We start from the raw sequence: 16,963 nt of genomic DNA on the forward strand, positions 1-16,963 counted from the left end.
ATCCTGTCAGTTTCTGGATTGAGAGCAATTGTTCCTGCATTGGACAGGCTCCAAACCAAAAATCTGCATCCCAAGTAGGGCTTCAAATCTAGGACTAAGAGCATAGAGGATCTTCCAAACAACAATATAGTCCAAATTAAACTATACAAACATTTTTAACAGCACTATACCTTCAAAATGTGAAATCCAACAATACACTTGGGTTTGATCAACACCTGATGGATCATGGAATATCCATTACAGTTTTCCATCTCTTGTATTCTCTGTTGATTGTATTTTGTTAATGAGAGTATAACTTGTAGCGCTAAAGCTTGAGTCTCTTCACAGTTGCTGATATCAATAACCTAAAAATAAGCCAGTTTTAATAATTCAAGTGATAAACATCTTTGATAGATCTAGTGTAATGAACAGATTTATAGACATTCTATAGAAGGTATTAATTACATGACTCCAGGCTACAATTTGTCTTAAGGCTCAGTTAGGGTCTCATATCTATACAGAAATAATATTCCATTATTCTATCTAAAAACACAGGATCCCTAATGGAGTTAATGAAGATCTTCCAACAAGTCCAAGACCCATGACAAAGATCACTGGAGTGAAAAAAAGATGCTCCAAAAAATAAAACTAGAGCAGAAAAGTATAAACAGCTCCCTATCATTCTGGGAAATCACATGTGCAGCAACTGCTCAGTGAGGGTGAGTATTTTATATAAACAGGAAGAGATGCTTCCTAAATGCTATAAAAGCACCTTCATTTATGGCTCCTGGAGATCTAGAACACAGCTGACTGCCTGAAACAATAGCAGTCTGCTCCAGTGTTAAAACTCTATTACACATAGCACAGAGGTAGAGGCAGCTGTGCTGCTGGATAAAGCTAGTAAACAGACAGTACAAGTATTGAAGCAGTAAACAATGGGAATGCAGTCCTGAACCCTACGACAGACAACCCATAACATTTGAATTAAGTCAGAGATGTATGAGAAGGAAGGCTCAGCTGACTTTGTACACATTCAGATCCTACTCTGCTGTTGTGTACATGTAACAATGCTGCATTTATAACACCTGTGCTGTTTGACAGCTCTAAAATCATGCTGCAGTGGTGTGAACATTGTGTATGGTAGAATGTGTAGTTATGTAAAACTTAAGTAACATAGTAAAAATTAATAGGAATAATTTCCATTGCAGACTTTGCCTGAACACCAGAGAGCCTCATTCCCATACAAATTGATATGACTTATCAGTAAGATAATAATTTGATGGACTGTGCAAATGAGTCTTGGAATCACATGAATAAACTTTGGGAAACCAGACATTCCAAGTACAAGGACTCCACTTTAGCCCCTGTATCTGCTATGATCCAATATGTGGACAGACAAAAGATGCAAAAAAATCAACCTGCCTTGATTTGTTTCATTAAAAAAAAAAAAATTAAGATTATCATTCTGAGTAAGGGATTTAGTTTTGATGAGACCTTTGTGTTAAACTATTTTTATTTAGAGCTTACCCCAAAAGTAAGCAAGCTCTATAAACTGCTTGTGCCCCTCCCCACACCCAGGATAGCATCCTTTAAGGTTTAAACACGTTTAGATTCATTAAATCTAATTTGCACCACTTTGTCAGATGTGCACAGTGCACAAAATAGGTGAATTTGGTCCCATACTTATTACATGCACTATAAACACACGAAGTCTTTGTGCTAAAAAAATAGAACTATGAATAGGTCCACTGTATTTCAAAACAAATTTTTTTTTGGAACAGCAGTTTGTAACCAACACATGAATTCAAATATTTATATGTGAATAAGGATGGCTTTTGAAGAAACATAATGGCACAGGTTAATGAAAAGAACAAACAAAAGTTACGTTTTCATTATATAAACTCCAAAATATTTTAAATGCAAGCCATATCTTGATATTTTAGAGGCTAATACCTCCATAAAGTCAGATGCAATGTACAATAACACAAATTAAACTCAAAAATATTGTAAGTATAATTTGCACAGGAACTTGCAGGATATAATCACGGGCTGTTACAACAGCTTCCTGTTTCTTTTAAGATGCACAATAACCACATTGCATTGGTTGGTTATGTTACAAACTACATTTTCCATAATGTCAAAAGCATAATTTTTAAAAAATAAGTGAATACTGCATTTCAAAATTCTAACAGGAGAGCTGAGTCTTAAAACCACAATAGATGTGTTAGACTGAGGGGGAAAATTTTAACAAAGTTTAAAACTCTTACCCTAGCAAAGAGAAAGACAAATGCACCTGTTCCTCCAATCTCATGCAGTATGCCCTGAAGAGTTTTATATTCAACAGGCTGAAGCATTTTCAGGTGATGAGGATCCAATAAATTGCTCTGAACTTCTTTTGAACTGAAAGGTCTCTGAGAGGGCATAGTTTTCACTTGACTTTTCAGTCTAATAACTGGTTCATAGATGGTGTACTGAGCAGGGCAGCAAGTGGTATAGACAACAGCGAGACTTTCCTAAAACATACATTTAAAGAAAGTTCCAGTTTCTACTCAGTTCTTACTTTGCCTTAAAGAATACAGAATAAGCTTATGGCCTAGGAAATACAAAACAATAGCTTCAATAAACTTGTTTCTACTCCTCTCTCAAAATATCTTTCTAAATATACATTTGAGAGGCTGAGACACAATGTGGTTCCCAGGCTTTAGTCAGGATATTTGATTTCTGAAAACAGTCAGGTTTCAGAGTAGCAGCCGTGTTAGTCTGTATCCGCAAAAAGAAAAGGAGTACTTGTGGCACCTCAGAGACTAACAAGTTTATTTGAGCATCAGCTTTCATGAGCTACACGTGAGCTGTAGCTCATGAAAGCTGATGCTCCAATAAATTTGTTAGTCTAAGGTGCCACAAGTACTCCTTTTCTGAAAGCAGTCACTATCTGAGATTTCCCCTCCACCTTTCCCCCAAAACTTTTAGAAATATTGTACATTTAAAAAAAATAAAAAAAGGTTATTTACTGGTGGAAGGGATAAACAAGCTTCACTTTTTTTTTTTTTCAAATGGAAAAGGAAAATTTTAGCACTGCCTCATAGTGAAGAATACAGGTGCTCCTTTAAATAAAAAGGTTTGCTATAACACAATTTTCACCTTCTACTCTTTGTTCTCCCGTCTTCTAATCTGCTCACATACCAACATTCTTAAGGATGATGCCTAATACACAGGAGACTACTTCAGAAGCCTCATTAGATGAGGTGAAAAGGTAATGAAATTAGAGCAAAATTCACCTTCTATCATAAAAGAAATAATTCACCCCTCAACTCTAGACAGGGCTAAAGAGTACAGAAGCAGCTTGCACGGGGTTAAAAAAACAGGCTACGGTTTCATTTGAAAAATTACTATTTTTTTCCCTCTGCAAGTCTTAAAAATCAACTCACTCATGAACAGACAACTATATTTCTCTGAACATTTTGCTATTTAAATGTTTAGGTCTTCCTTAACTGTGAAACAAAGTAAGGTAATAAAAGTTGTGTCACTCTGGTGCATTAGGCATTCCACCTACACCACTGTTCCATCTCCTCTCCCCTCCAGCCCATTTATAAGTCCCTCTAATACCTGTAAGCAGGGATGCGTGCAGGAATTTAAATTTGACTGTTTTTGGAGAGGCATGTTAAAAACACACACAAACAAAAGGTTCGCGTGAACACCCTCCCACCCATGCCTGGCACTCTTGGGACGCCTCTGGCGGGGACACCCAGCAGTGAGGAGATAGCAACACTCTGTGTCCCTGCAGCCCGGGGACAGAAGCAGCAGCAGGGCTGCTGGCTGCCAACTGTGCTCCTCCTCCCCCCCCACCCCTACAGTTGCTACTTCTCCTTCCCTGATGCTGGAGTCCCAGCCCTGCTGCCTGCTTTGCAGATCGCCCGCTGAAGTGAATCACGGGGTGGAGGCAGAGGCAACAAATGGGACTCCAGCATCAGGGAAGGAGAAGCAGTAGCTGTAGGGGCGAGCAGAGGAGGAGCTCAGCCAGCAGCCCTGCTGCTTCCTCCCTCCCCAGGCTGCAGGGACACATGGAGGTTTTTATGGAAGCCCATGCCCCTGCTTGTCCTCCCGTTGTGCATGCCTCTACCTGCAAGCTTCATGTTAACAATTAACAGAACAGCAAGTGAAGACAAAATAATCTTGATGAATGATGGAGGGGGCAAAAGTCATCTGCTACTTGCTAACAAGGTGCCCAACTCAACGTCCATTGAAATCAATGGGAATCCTTTCCACTGAGTTCTCACTGAAATCAATCAGGCCTCAGGGAAACTCCCATTTTTGGAGAGGAGAGGGCCTCAAATGAAAGAGCACAAAACAAACAGAACTACAAATAAAATCTTTTGTACAGACCAGCATTTCTGTGCCAATGTAATTTAAGGCCCCGATTTGTTAATGCACTGCTAAGAGTTTAAGACTCAGGCTTTAACTTGGACCAAAAACTTACAGTTAAAGGTCCAGTGTCCACTTCTTTCTTTTTCATAAAGAGTTCCTTAATTTGTTCACACTGTAGAATGTCTTTACTTATATATTTGGAGTAGTCAGTCATTGCCTTGCCATATTTACAAGGCATTATAGAGGTAAAGTCTGGCCCACAGGTGTATAAGTAGAATGCTTCCTCTGGACCAATCTTTGCACCTAAACAGAAAAATAAAAATCTAATTATCTATCTTCACACTGTTTACAATCATTCATATGCAAGCAACACTGAATTCAGGGATCTCTTTACTATTTAGTAGAGCCTTTATTTTTTATTGTAGTAAAATTGCATGTTAAAAAGTTTGTTTCGCTCATATTTACATGATCTTTACATTCAAAATATGCAAGTTAAATGGAAAGTTATATGTATATTTTTTGCTTTTAAATAGATAAGTACCATTAAAGAGAAGCAGATTTCCCAGATCCCATTTCCCAGCCAATTGTAGCAGTTCTTCTTGGGATGATGTGCAATGACCAACCATACAAAATGTTTTATTGCTGTCAGATAAACTTGTTTTTCTTGGTAGAGTGTAATCTAAACTGATCTCACGTTTCCTAAAATATAAATAAAAAAGCAGAGTTTAAATATTGCAAAGTTCTTGAAAAACCTATCTAAAATATTCAAAGTACAGTAAATTTGATTAACTTTCCAGGATTGTGTTCGTTTTTAATATTAAAAGATACACTGTCAAGATATAAAATTAAACATATTAGCCTCTTAGATTACTACAAAAGCTTTAAGAATATATTTATAATGCATTTAACCATTTATACTACTTACTGTTTGCATTTCACTCAGTTTAGATAGTGAACCTAGAGACTATTAGTTTCACTTCCTTGTCAATTATTAGCAAACTGCTGTTAAGGCTTGAGGGACACAACAGAATTATGAGGTGCATAGAATTAACTCCGCACCCTTGCCAAAAAAACCTCTCACTAAAGCAAACAGCAGTTGTACACAGACAACTAACTAGTTAATCTGAAATTGGATTTGTAATTCTAAATAATACTGTGCAACTGGTGGAACAATTTTAATATTTTAACGCCGGAACGAAGATTTCCCAAGTCACTTGCCTGCTGAACAGATTCTAAAAGAATTTTTTTTTTTTTTTTTAAGGAAGGAAGGAAGGAATTCACAATTCTTTGTAGTATATCATATTTTAGAAGGCAGCATACCGACCACGTATTAATACTTCAAACACAGAATCTACACATCCTCCAGGATCTACACATTAAGAGCAGAAGATAATTCTCTGACATTCAACGCTTTCCTTCTGCTCCTCCCTCTCCAGCTCATTCTCAAAAAAATGAGTGCCCTGTCCTCCCAACCCTCCCATAAACATGCCTTCCTTCTCAGCAAGGCACCAAAAACACAAACAATTCCTCTTTCCCTTCCACAGATCAACTGCCTTCTTTATGCTGGTTACCAGCTTGCGCCTTGGAAATGATACCGGCTACTAGCTCCACACAAGTACCCTTTCTGACCCCAGTCTGAATTCTTGTAGTGTCCTGCCTATTCTACTGGTTCCCGACCAGGAGGAGGAGAACCAGTACAGAAATCACAGTGAGGGTAATTGGTCATGTACGGGGCATGGGCCTGAGGCTGAATATGGACTCTGAAAGCAGATGAAAACTCACTATGCAAAATGATCCTCTTTTCCCACCCCAAGAATTAAGTCTCAACACTGTCCCCTCTATGAACCTTAGCTCAGGTGACCTCTCTCTCTTCACCAGGAAAACCTTAAGGAATGAGTCTGTTTCCACTAGCTGGCTCCTTAAAGATTTAGTTACAGCTTGAATTTTCTGAAGTGTACTTTACCTCTGACCAGAGACCCATAGTGACAGTTCTCCGTGGATATTCTTCTTGCCTTCTGGCTGTTGCAAGTATGTTATTGCCAAATGCTGCCACTTGCCTATAAGGAAAATGTTCTCTGGTGATTCAGCCTGTGCTAGCAGGCCAGCTTTCATTTCATCATTTGGATCCATACACATACTATGAAAATAGCAAAGAAAGAAACAGGTAAAGAGAGTTATGGATATAAATTTTATTTATATTTCTAAACCTTCATTTCTAACTGGGTCTAAGATCAGTTTTATTCTAAAATACTTTTTAACTTTCATTTAAAGAGAGAGTCCAGCAGAGGGCAATGAAAATGATTAGGGGGCTGGGGCACATGACTTATGAGGAGAGGCTGAGGGAACTGGGGTTATTTAGTCTGCAGAAGAGAAGAGTGAGGGGGAATTTGATAGCAACCTTCAACTACCTGAAGGAGGGCTCTGAAGAGGATGGAGCTAGGCTGTTCCCAGTGGTGGCAGATGACCAAACAAGAAGCAATGGTCTCAAGTTGCAGTGGGGGAGGTCCAAGTTGGATATTAGGAAACACTATTTCACTAGAAGGGTGGTGAAGCACTGGAATGGGTTACATAGGGAGGTGGTAGAATCTCCATCCTTAGAGGTTTTTAAGGCCCGGCTTGACAAAGCCCTGGCTGGGATGATTTAGTTGGTGTTGGTCCTGCTTTGAACAGGGGATTGGACTAGATGACCTCCTGAGGTCTCTTCCAACCTTAATATTATATGATTCTATTAAATTATAGACATTCTAAATATAGAGAGCTGTGATCTTGTGGGCTGAGCACCTAAGTATGAGTCAGGAACTCCTGAACTTGTAGCCTGGGGAAAGTCACTTACCTCCTCTCTGCCTGAATTTCCCTAGATATAAATTAAGAATAATACTCCCTTACTTCACTGGGGTGTTGTAAGGATTACTAAATTTAAAAAAGTTAATGAAGCACTTGGATACAACCTGTTCTAAAAGTCCATGGAATTGTCTCATTACCTACTTTATGGGAGTGTAAAATTATGTTTGTAGACAGCTTAAAAGATTAAACCCACTATACAAATGCTAAGTATTAAATCAGATCATGGGTTTTTCACCCATGGAATAGAAGCAATTTGAAAAAACAGCAGATATGATTGTTAAAAATGACTGATGCTGACTAATGCACTGTTTCAACTGATCAGGACTTTAAAATTTTGCCAGGAGACAATGCTCAGGGTAGTGGACAGCCTAAAACAATTAAAATTTCTGAAAATGTTATCTTACAAAGAACTGACTGAATGCTGAAATATTCATTAAAAATTCATTCTAAAAGATGTAATGCATACAGAATTAGTTGCAACATTTTTGCAACAGAAAAGAAAGATCATGCAAATAAAACCTGAGTAAATATTTATCACCAGAGCAGCTTAAATGAAGTTGCACTTTGTTACAGTACCAGCAACAGAAATATAAAGGAGACTACACCACAGATGTAGTATAAATAGACAGAACAACAGCACCACCACCTCAATTCTTAAATGTTAGTGGTAGCCTGTAAAATTTGGTGGTACTGGCATAGCACTTTACTTATGTTTTCAGAAATGCAAATACCTTTCTTGCAAATCATTTCTATCTAGAGTCCCCTTTAAAAGCTACTTCATCCTTTAGAAAGTTTGAGGGCAAACCCACCATCAACACCCACTGCTTCTGCTACCATCCATATAAGGCTGTGTGAAACTGTCATAACTAAAAATGCATTTACATTTTTACAAAGCCAAACGAAAAACATGGCATAGGAAACACATACTTTTGTTTCCTATGAATGAACAGAGACAGTCACACCTCCAGGAACCAACCCTGCATTAGCAGGTAACCCAGTCATGGGGAGTTCAATTTTCAAATTTAGATGAAAGATTCAACATTTGGGTGCTCAAATCAGCACACTCACCAGCACAGTATCCAAGAATTTCAAACATTAGCCAATTTGGCCCCACAATATCTCTGAGGTAGGTAAGAATTAAGCTCATCTGTGAAATAAGGATAGGCAACTAGCCCAAGGTTTTGCAGAAAATCTATAGCAGAACCAGTAACAGAAGCCAGATTTCCCAGTTTCCAGTCCAATCTCCTAACCAGACAACCCTTTTTTCTCTTTGAAAGGCACCTAACATTGTTATTTGGGTGCCTATAGTAGGTGCCAGACTCAGGGTCCAAGTAAAGTTGTTTGTATTAAAAAAAAAAAAAAAAAAGCAGAATGTTTGTTTATTAGCTGCTGCTAAGTACTAAAAAGGGGGGCCACATTGCAGTTAGTTGTAACTTCATTGAAAACACCAGTCTGCTGGTTAATGTCCACAAATTTACACATTATGATGGACACCAACCAGCAGATAAGAATTTTAAGTTAGACCCAAAGTTGGCCTGACCAGGAGGATTGTAATTATCAGCATATCCTAGAGTTGTCTGGATCCAAGGTTAGAACAATTCAGCAATTTCCCCAGAAAAGACAACATTTTCTATTCCATTTTGATAAGCCTCTCACCTTACTTCCTCTCTTCTTCTGTCATGCTGTCTCGTATTCTTGGAACAGCTTCCCTATTCTTATGCATCAATTGCATTCTCTTCCTCCATCTACCTATCCAAGCAACTTCCCTCCTTCCTTCTTAATTCCTTCATCCCTCAGCTGCTGTCCTTTATGAGCTCTTATTTGTCTTACATCTCTTACAACTTGCTCTGCACAGGCATAGCATCATGTCTACCTGGACAAAGATGAAAGGCTGGAGCCAAAGCCTGTACACAGGGACTGTTTCTTTAGGTTTGTAAAGCACTGTGCCATAAATTTAAGGCACAATGTCAATGATCTTTCTGTTTAAGTAAGCAGTAATCTACAGACCATAGCTTTGTCTTCTATCCTGGGGCTGACTCCATGCTACTACTCCAGGTCAGCTTGCATAAGAGGTCATACATTATGTTTGTTAGCCCCAAAATGGGAAGAATTGTAAATTGCATACAGTACCGAAATATGAAAGCTCCAGTGTTCAGATCAGCCCAGACTTGTATCATCAATGCTTTGGAACCCAATGAAATTATATGAATGCAGCCATCTTCAACAAGTTTGTCCCCCAAGTTAAGGTACTCCATTCGTACAGATTTGCTTTCTTCTAGAAAAATAAATAGATATTTATTAAATAATTATAAAATAAAATAGCATATATAGCATTTACAATTAACCATACCACAACAACATTTGTTTATGGTCCACAAAGTGCAAAAAAAGCAGCTTATATATCGTAAGAAACGTCTTTAAAGGTGAATTGACTAGTATAAGCATTATGTTGTAGTTTCACCATTGGAGACCTAGGTCTTCCTTGGTTGGGTCTATCTTACATTGTTGATGTAAAGCACACTCTAGAAAAGTTGTGGGCAACCTGCGGCCCATCAGGGTACTCCGCTGGCAGGCTGCGAGACAGTTTGTTGACCATCCGCAGGCACGGCCCCCCGCAGATCCCAGTGGACGAGGTTCACCGTTCCTGGCCAACGGGAGCTGTGGGAACCAGCAGCCAACACGTCCCTGTGGCCTGCGCCACTTTCCGCAGCTCCCATTGGCCGGGAACGGCAAACCGCAGCCACCGGGAGCTGCGGGTGGCCGTGCCTGTGGACGGTCAGAGTAAACAAACTGTCTCGCAGCCTGCCAGCGGATTACCCTGATGGGCCATGGGCGGCCTGCGGGCCGCAGGTTGCCCACCACTGCTCTAGAAGTTATCTCCACAGTCATGCATTTAAATTTTCCACTTTAGTTTAAGAGAAAAAGAAAAGAAAACTCTGGATGCAATAAGTCTGCCTGTTCTTTGAATCAGCATCTTTACACAGAGCCAACTGTGCAGCTACTATAATTATATACAGGCACAATTCTCTTGTGTTTTAGGCCCTGACCCAGCAAAGCACTTATGCACATGAGGAGTTCCACTGAAGTCAACAGAACTGCTTGCATGCTTATAGTTAATCAGTTTAAGGGCTTTGTTGGACAGGAGCCTTAGTGTGCATCAATAAATACTTAGAATGTTTTATGGACAGAATGTGTTAAATATTTTCCCGTTACCACCGAGCAAAGGCACAAATCCTCAAATGGGAACAGGCATACTAAGTTTTGGATTTCAGCCTTTTTACTGTAACCTTGGGTAAAAAGGGTTAATGGTTAGAACTTATTTTTTCCCTCCCTCACTGACTACAGTTTGACTAAATGTTTGTCCAGATTGTGAAATTTTTGAAAAGCTGTAGAAGCATGTGAAAGCAAAAGGTTTCAGGGTTGACCCTGCTTGCAGCAACAGTCCTTTCCTCAAATATGTAGTCTTATTTAATTCAGAGAAATTACTTGCTTGAATAAGGGTTTGAAACTATTTTGTAACACGAATTATAATCGGCATTATCAGCTCCCACTTAAAAACAAAACACTCTACAACTTCATCAACTTTTCAAATAAAGGACCAAAATGAACTCGGAAGAGACAGAAGCAGACTTCTCTGGAGAATCTCCAACTGAAAGTCAGAATACTTTCATTTCCTTAATATAGGCTATGATGGCACAATAGGTATTTTATCATCTCTGGCTTCTAATTCAATGAGAACAATAATCAGTAATGCTGAGAGAGCAAGTGAATAAAAGTGGGGGAAAACCCACTATGATACTTCTGAAATCAGTAATATCTTCTCTTATGGACACTTAAGTGTAACTGAAAATATTTAAAAACAGTTGAACTTTTAACTGTTTTCAAGTTAAAGCTGGAAGTGGGAGATCATTTTACCACATCTTATCGGTCCCCCAAAAAATAAGGGCAAGTTCACTCTTGGGTGCCATACATTAACTGTAACAGTACAGAGCAGCTAATATTGAATAACAGGTTCCTGTTCAGTTCAAAGCTATTATTGTGTATGTCTAGTAGAAACATCTGAAATCCCTCAGCTTTATAAGTTCAGTAATAATATAAAAACTTACCTGTGCCACCAAAACTGCTCTCTCGCACAATTAGTGACTTGCTTCTTTTCTTCATCTTCTTCCCTTTTTCTGTGGGACTGTCTGTTTCTTGAACACATTCCACATGAAACCACAATGAGACACTGAAGCCCTCAGACATGTGCGGCCAACAGTTTTGCCCCACCAAAGGCAAGTGGATTGGGGCTACATGCCAAGAAGAAAGAAGATGGTGAGTCAAATTCTCACCATCTGCTTCCTTCTTATTTTGTGAAAACTTTGCTCTTTTTAATAGTCCTATGGTCTTGCTGTTGAGTGCACTAATTGATTTTTGTGAAGAACTGCTATTTAAATTTGGGCTCTTTAGCAAGGGGAAGGAGAGATATTGTAATGGACTCATATAGATATTCATCTCCACAATCTTCAAGATACCTTTAAGTAGTATCTCCTAAGAGAAACAAACAAGAAAAATAACCAGAATCAAATTATGTTAACACTATATAGCCAATGTTAATGCATAATACACAGCTTACCTAGAAAGACTCAGATCCACATTTTCAGAAGTGGCCTCTGATTTTGCATGCCCAACTTAAGATAGCCTAATTTAGAGTTGCTGAACACTAATTTCAAATTGAGTTGCAGGCTCCCAACATTTCTGAAGATTACGGCCAACGTTTCTCAAGTTAGACACCCAAAAAAATCTCATGCTACTTTTGAAATATTTTGGCCGCTGTCTGTCTTCTTGCTTTGTTGGTAACTATTTAAATAAAATGCCTATACCATGAAGTTATTCTTCCAACATGGAACAGACTGAATGGAAGGATATTCAAAGTCTCCTGTACAAAACTACAGATTGCAGTTCAGCAAAATGGCCACAACAAGCAATAGGCTCAAATATTGTTTAGTTAACCTTGAAAGTACTTCCTGTTCACAAAAAAATGGTAATTTCTAGGAAACTGGAAGGCTTTTTGCCCATGATGCAATTAACAGGAAGGACCTTCAATATATTATCCCTCCTCTCACCATCCTTCTCCCCACCCCAAAGCCCAGTCTTTCCTTGCACTTGAAGAATGCTCAAGTGCCTCCATCAAAAAAATTTATATCTATACCTCACCATCGCTTCTCTCCTACTTCTTCCCCCACATTTTATTGTGCCAAGCAAAAAATCTATTTTTCTACTAACTCGTGTTTACGCAGTGTAAATGGCAGTTATATAAATTCTAACCAGTAACATTATAACAGGTTACTATGTTCCAGGTCTTTTTCTTAAAACTACCTGAAACAAATGCATATATTGATATGCCAGTCAATTTGTTCAGCCCCACTCTTTGTTGCATTAAGGAATTTTCTGATCTGTAGTATACTTACTGTACAAGGTGCTTCCTCTAAAAATATCCTCAAGAGAAGGGTTAGCTCTTCTGCGCATGTCCTTGAGCTCATCAAAGACACTAGAAGCTCTACCAGCACTATCTGGCATGCTACATAGATGATAAAAAGGTATCAAAATTTGTTTAAATAAAAAACATTTTTCATATACAATATCATAGTCTATATTGCTGCCATAACTTGCTTTTGGACGACATTAAAAGGAGGCAGAATAAACAGACTGAAAACATTAGAACTGACATATTTTGTGACATGTCCTCCATTAAGAATCTCAAGTTAAGAATATTAATTAATATAGCCTCACAGCACTTATATGGGGCAGATATTTCCAGTTGCTAAAATGGGAACATCAGACAGAGGAGTTAAGCATCTCACCCAATGTCACAGCAAATCTGTGCCAAAGGCAAGGAACAGAATACATCGAATAGGACCATAGTTCACTACATTATGAAAAATGTTTCTAGGCAAGTGGGCTACTACTTATGTTCAGTATATTAAGTAACTATTCACACAAATGCCTAAAAGGAGAGAGTACCAAATTTTGAGTTTTTTATATACAACCTTACAATCAGATGAAATCATATCATTCTACCATTTCTGTGACAAAAATCAGATGTAATGAATACAAATAATTTCATCTACCTCATTTACTAAATTAGAATAGACACTTTTGGCAAAAAAAGCTTTTTCCTTTAATTAAAAAATTTAAAAAAAATAGTGAAATGGGAGCTGTCTGTTACTGAGACACAAATCTGGTCACTTCTAGGTTGGGTTTGTAGCAATCAAAAATCATTGCTACTAGACATTTATTCGATGGTTTAAATTACGTGCAATACACACATCACCACAATTAATTTGTATGGAAATCTTAGGTAAGAAATCACAGGTTGCTTGGTATACAGAGATACTCGCACCTCAAAAGGTGTCCCTACATAAATGGCCTATTATGAGGAGGCTTACACTGCCATAGCTGTATCTCCTGAGGACTTGATCCTCTAACATCAAGCTGAAATTTCTGTGAATGCTAATTTCACTTTTAAACATTTAAAAACAAATAAATTGATTCTAAAATGTATTATAGCAGTAATAAGGTAATTTTCTGTTGAAGAAGCTGCACTGTCATCTACAAAATAGAAACACTAAATTAACCCTAATCTCTTCTGTCCAGGTGTTCAGACAACCTTTCAAATCTGCATGCACACCTGTTTGGCATTATGCAGACTCCAATCACTCCCCCAACCAAAAACACCGAAACCAAAAAACCCAACACACTTTTGTACATAAAAGTGTAAAATGCAAGCATACTTGGATTGTACACGTAAATGTGGATATATCCATGTGCCCATGGATGTGCTTGCCAATTTTGCATGTTCATTAATAATAGTTGTGGGCTGAAAGTTTGAGCATATATACTTGTAACTGTATAACATATACATTATAATAATTCCAGCATTTTTATTTATGTATTTATTTTTTAAAAAAGAAGAGTAAACAGCATTAAAACCCACAATGAAAACTGGAGTCCTTCTGTGTCAAGATGTTTAGGAATCCTCCCAAAAGACTTTTTACAGCTCCCTGCAAGAGAAAACTTTAAAGTTAGGTATATGAACAATTCACAGCAGTTTGAAGAGCAAAACTCCACAGAATTTGTTTTAAGTATTCCAATATATTCACAACTGATTTTGCCAAATAAAATGTTGCTAGTGATTTAATCATGATTTTTAGTATTTGTTCTATCAAAAAAACTACTGATCTTGCTTGCAAGATTCTGACTAGTTCAGATGCTTCTGATGATGAGACAGCCTTTGGGATCAAGCTATTTAAAGCATCAATTATTGAGCCACTGCCAGTCTGGCAACTACTCAAGAACTCATTGTTCTTACAGACTACATTGCAGGAACCTATGTCATCTTTTCTGAATCACCAGAAATTGATTAAGTACTGGCCTATAGTAATGTACTGTACAGATAAGCAAATTACACATTCTCATAGGTCAAGTAAAAGGTGAAACAGTGTTTTAACATTTAAAGCAAACTCACTTTCACTTCTAGTAAAAAAATTGCATTCTTCATAATCCTGTCTCAAACAGTTTTTGTACATAATCACTAAACTGATTAGTCCAACAGATTTGTATTCCTTTTCTTCTTCCTAAAGTCAACATTGTGCTAGATTTGGAAAAAGTATTCTTGTCACTTTCTTAAAAAAAAAAAAAATCAAATTATATATATTTTTTGGGGGCTTTTGAGTCTTCAGGAATGGAGTTTATTTAAATGCATCCTTAGAGAAAAAAGTGACTAATTAATAAACATACAATCAAAAACCTTCTTTTCTCAAGGGTCATAGGATGATTTGGGTTCTAAGGCTATCCCCAAAAGTTATTTATATTTTAAATACATTAAATTGTATTAAAATATAGCATTTCCCCTTTTTTGATGCCATAATTAAGCCCCAATCATCATAGGCAATACAATATGAAAAGACCACTAGATGGATTATTAACTTAGTCATAAAAATTACCAGGTAAAGTCCATACAGGTAAAACTACCATAAGAGTTACATTACTATCATTTATCAAGGGAATTGTTTATATTTTACCCAAAAGTCACAAAAGCATATTTAAAAAAAAAAAGTCATGAGGATCTCATCCTAAATCAGATTAATCCGGTATTTTTTATCATTAGTCTCAATTTGTCTGAACATCAAAGTATTCTGGGAGATAATTATATTACTATAGCTCTTAGAAGCTGCAACTATGCTTGGTACTACATAAACACATAGTAAGACAATCCCTCTCCCAAAATTTTTTCCATCTAAATAGATGAGATGGACGAAGCATGGCAGGGGAAACAGGAACAGAGAAGTGCTGTGAGTTACCTTGTCACACAGCACATCAGCAGCCAAGCCAAGAATAATACACAAATCTCATGACTCTTAGATCAGAGCCCCGTTCGCTAAATGACCCTGTCTCTGTATAACACACTGCTGTTTCATCTCAGGCCAATGATCAACCAGAAGATTGCCCTAAGACACTTCACCAGCGAATCAAAGGCTTTCAAAAAAGAAGATGGGACTAATGGCAGGGTGTAGATAAGAGATGGAGTAAGTGAGTCTGCCATCCAATAGGAAGTTATTTAGTAGCTTTAGAAATGTGTTTGTTTTCAAGACCGTGGCTGTCTGGCTCAGGTTTGTCTGTATAGGAAGGTTTATGAAGAGGTGTGTGTGGTGGTGGGGAGAGCCAAACACATTACAGTAAGTTTGCAAAAACAACTTTAATCCATATATGCCATGTCAATTCATTGCGCAGACACTGAAGGTTTCCTGATACAGAGGGCATCAGTTGGACCAGTTCCAGATCACTGGTGCCCAGGTAGTTAATGCTTTTAATTTCAACTGTAAAGATTATCTAATATTTTATTCTAAAGATTCCTTGTTTTCATATAGGCAAAGGATTATATGAATGACAGATTTAACAGAAGATTTTTAGTACTTGCCACATTTTCCCCTTCATGGAGATACAGCTAAAGAATTTATTATTGGTGTTCCTCTGACACAGAAGGCTAAACAAAAAACTTCATCTGAATTTCTTATTTTAAATTCCAGTTTGTCTTCTAAGTTGCCCAGAATCAACAAATGATACACAGTCCTTCCACAATTAACTTGAGCAAGCTAGTTTCTACAAAAACTCTGTGGGAACAAAATAAGAGCACAAAATGCTTCAGAAATATTTAGAATGCACAGGACTTTCAGGAGATCACAGGCATGTATTCATAGACCGTGAAGGTCTTATGCCATATGTGGGGTATAGGTTTGTCTTTAACGAGTCAGTCTCTATTTAATTGGATCATGCACACGGATTACTTTAGCTCTGGGCTGTAATGATTCCTGTGGACTGTATGGTGCTAGTAAAAGGGTGGAGGGGAAAAAACAGGTCGCCAGAATGGAGGACAGAGAGTTATTGCTCCTGGATACACAAGTGTTTGGCCTTATGCTAGAGATACAAGGTGAGTGAGGTAATATCTTTTATTGGACTCACTTCTGTTGATGAGAAAAATAAACTTTCAAGTGACACACACCTGAAGAAGAGCTCTCTCAAAAACTCATCTCTTTCACCAAAAGAAACTGATCCAATTAAAAAAAATAATAATAATAAAAAAAAGTATTACCTCACCCATCCTGTCACTCTAATATCCTGGGCCCAACATGACAACAACACTGGCCTGATGCTGTAACATTTTTTAAAATATGCTGATCAGCTGCAAAACACTATCCACAGCGACTATAAACAGTCATAGACATAACAAGGCTTT

At 37.8% G+C, this 16,963-nt stretch overlaps 1 protein-coding gene across 1 annotated transcript in view; it reads right to left on the reverse strand.

The window, feature by feature from the left end:
• The window catches only part of LYST (lysosomal trafficking regulator), a 175,964-nt gene that overhangs the window by 85,925 nt on the left and 73,076 nt on the right, over nucleotides 1-16,963 (reverse strand). Inside the window, exons 9-17 of the mRNA XM_048843805.2 lie at nucleotides 14,165-14,231; nucleotides 12,639-12,748; nucleotides 11,295-11,718; nucleotides 9,319-9,463; nucleotides 6,308-6,481; nucleotides 4,886-5,043; nucleotides 4,457-4,647; nucleotides 2,247-2,492; nucleotides 171-344 (exon numbers count right to left, since the gene is read on the reverse strand). Coding sequence (XP_048699762.2) covers nucleotides 171-344; nucleotides 2,247-2,492; nucleotides 4,457-4,647; nucleotides 4,886-5,043; nucleotides 6,308-6,481; nucleotides 9,319-9,463; nucleotides 11,295-11,718; nucleotides 12,639-12,748; nucleotides 14,165-14,231 — 1,689 coding nt within the window. The remainder of the gene's footprint in view (nucleotides 1-170; nucleotides 345-2,246; nucleotides 2,493-4,456; nucleotides 4,648-4,885; nucleotides 5,044-6,307; nucleotides 6,482-9,318; nucleotides 9,464-11,294; nucleotides 11,719-12,638; nucleotides 12,749-14,164; nucleotides 14,232-16,963) is intronic.

This window comes from Caretta caretta, chromosome 3, assembly GCF_965140235.1.
Source record: "Caretta caretta isolate rCarCar2 chromosome 3, rCarCar1.hap1, whole genome shotgun sequence".
Lineage (NCBI taxonomy): Eukaryota > Metazoa > Chordata > Testudines > Cheloniidae > Caretta > Caretta caretta.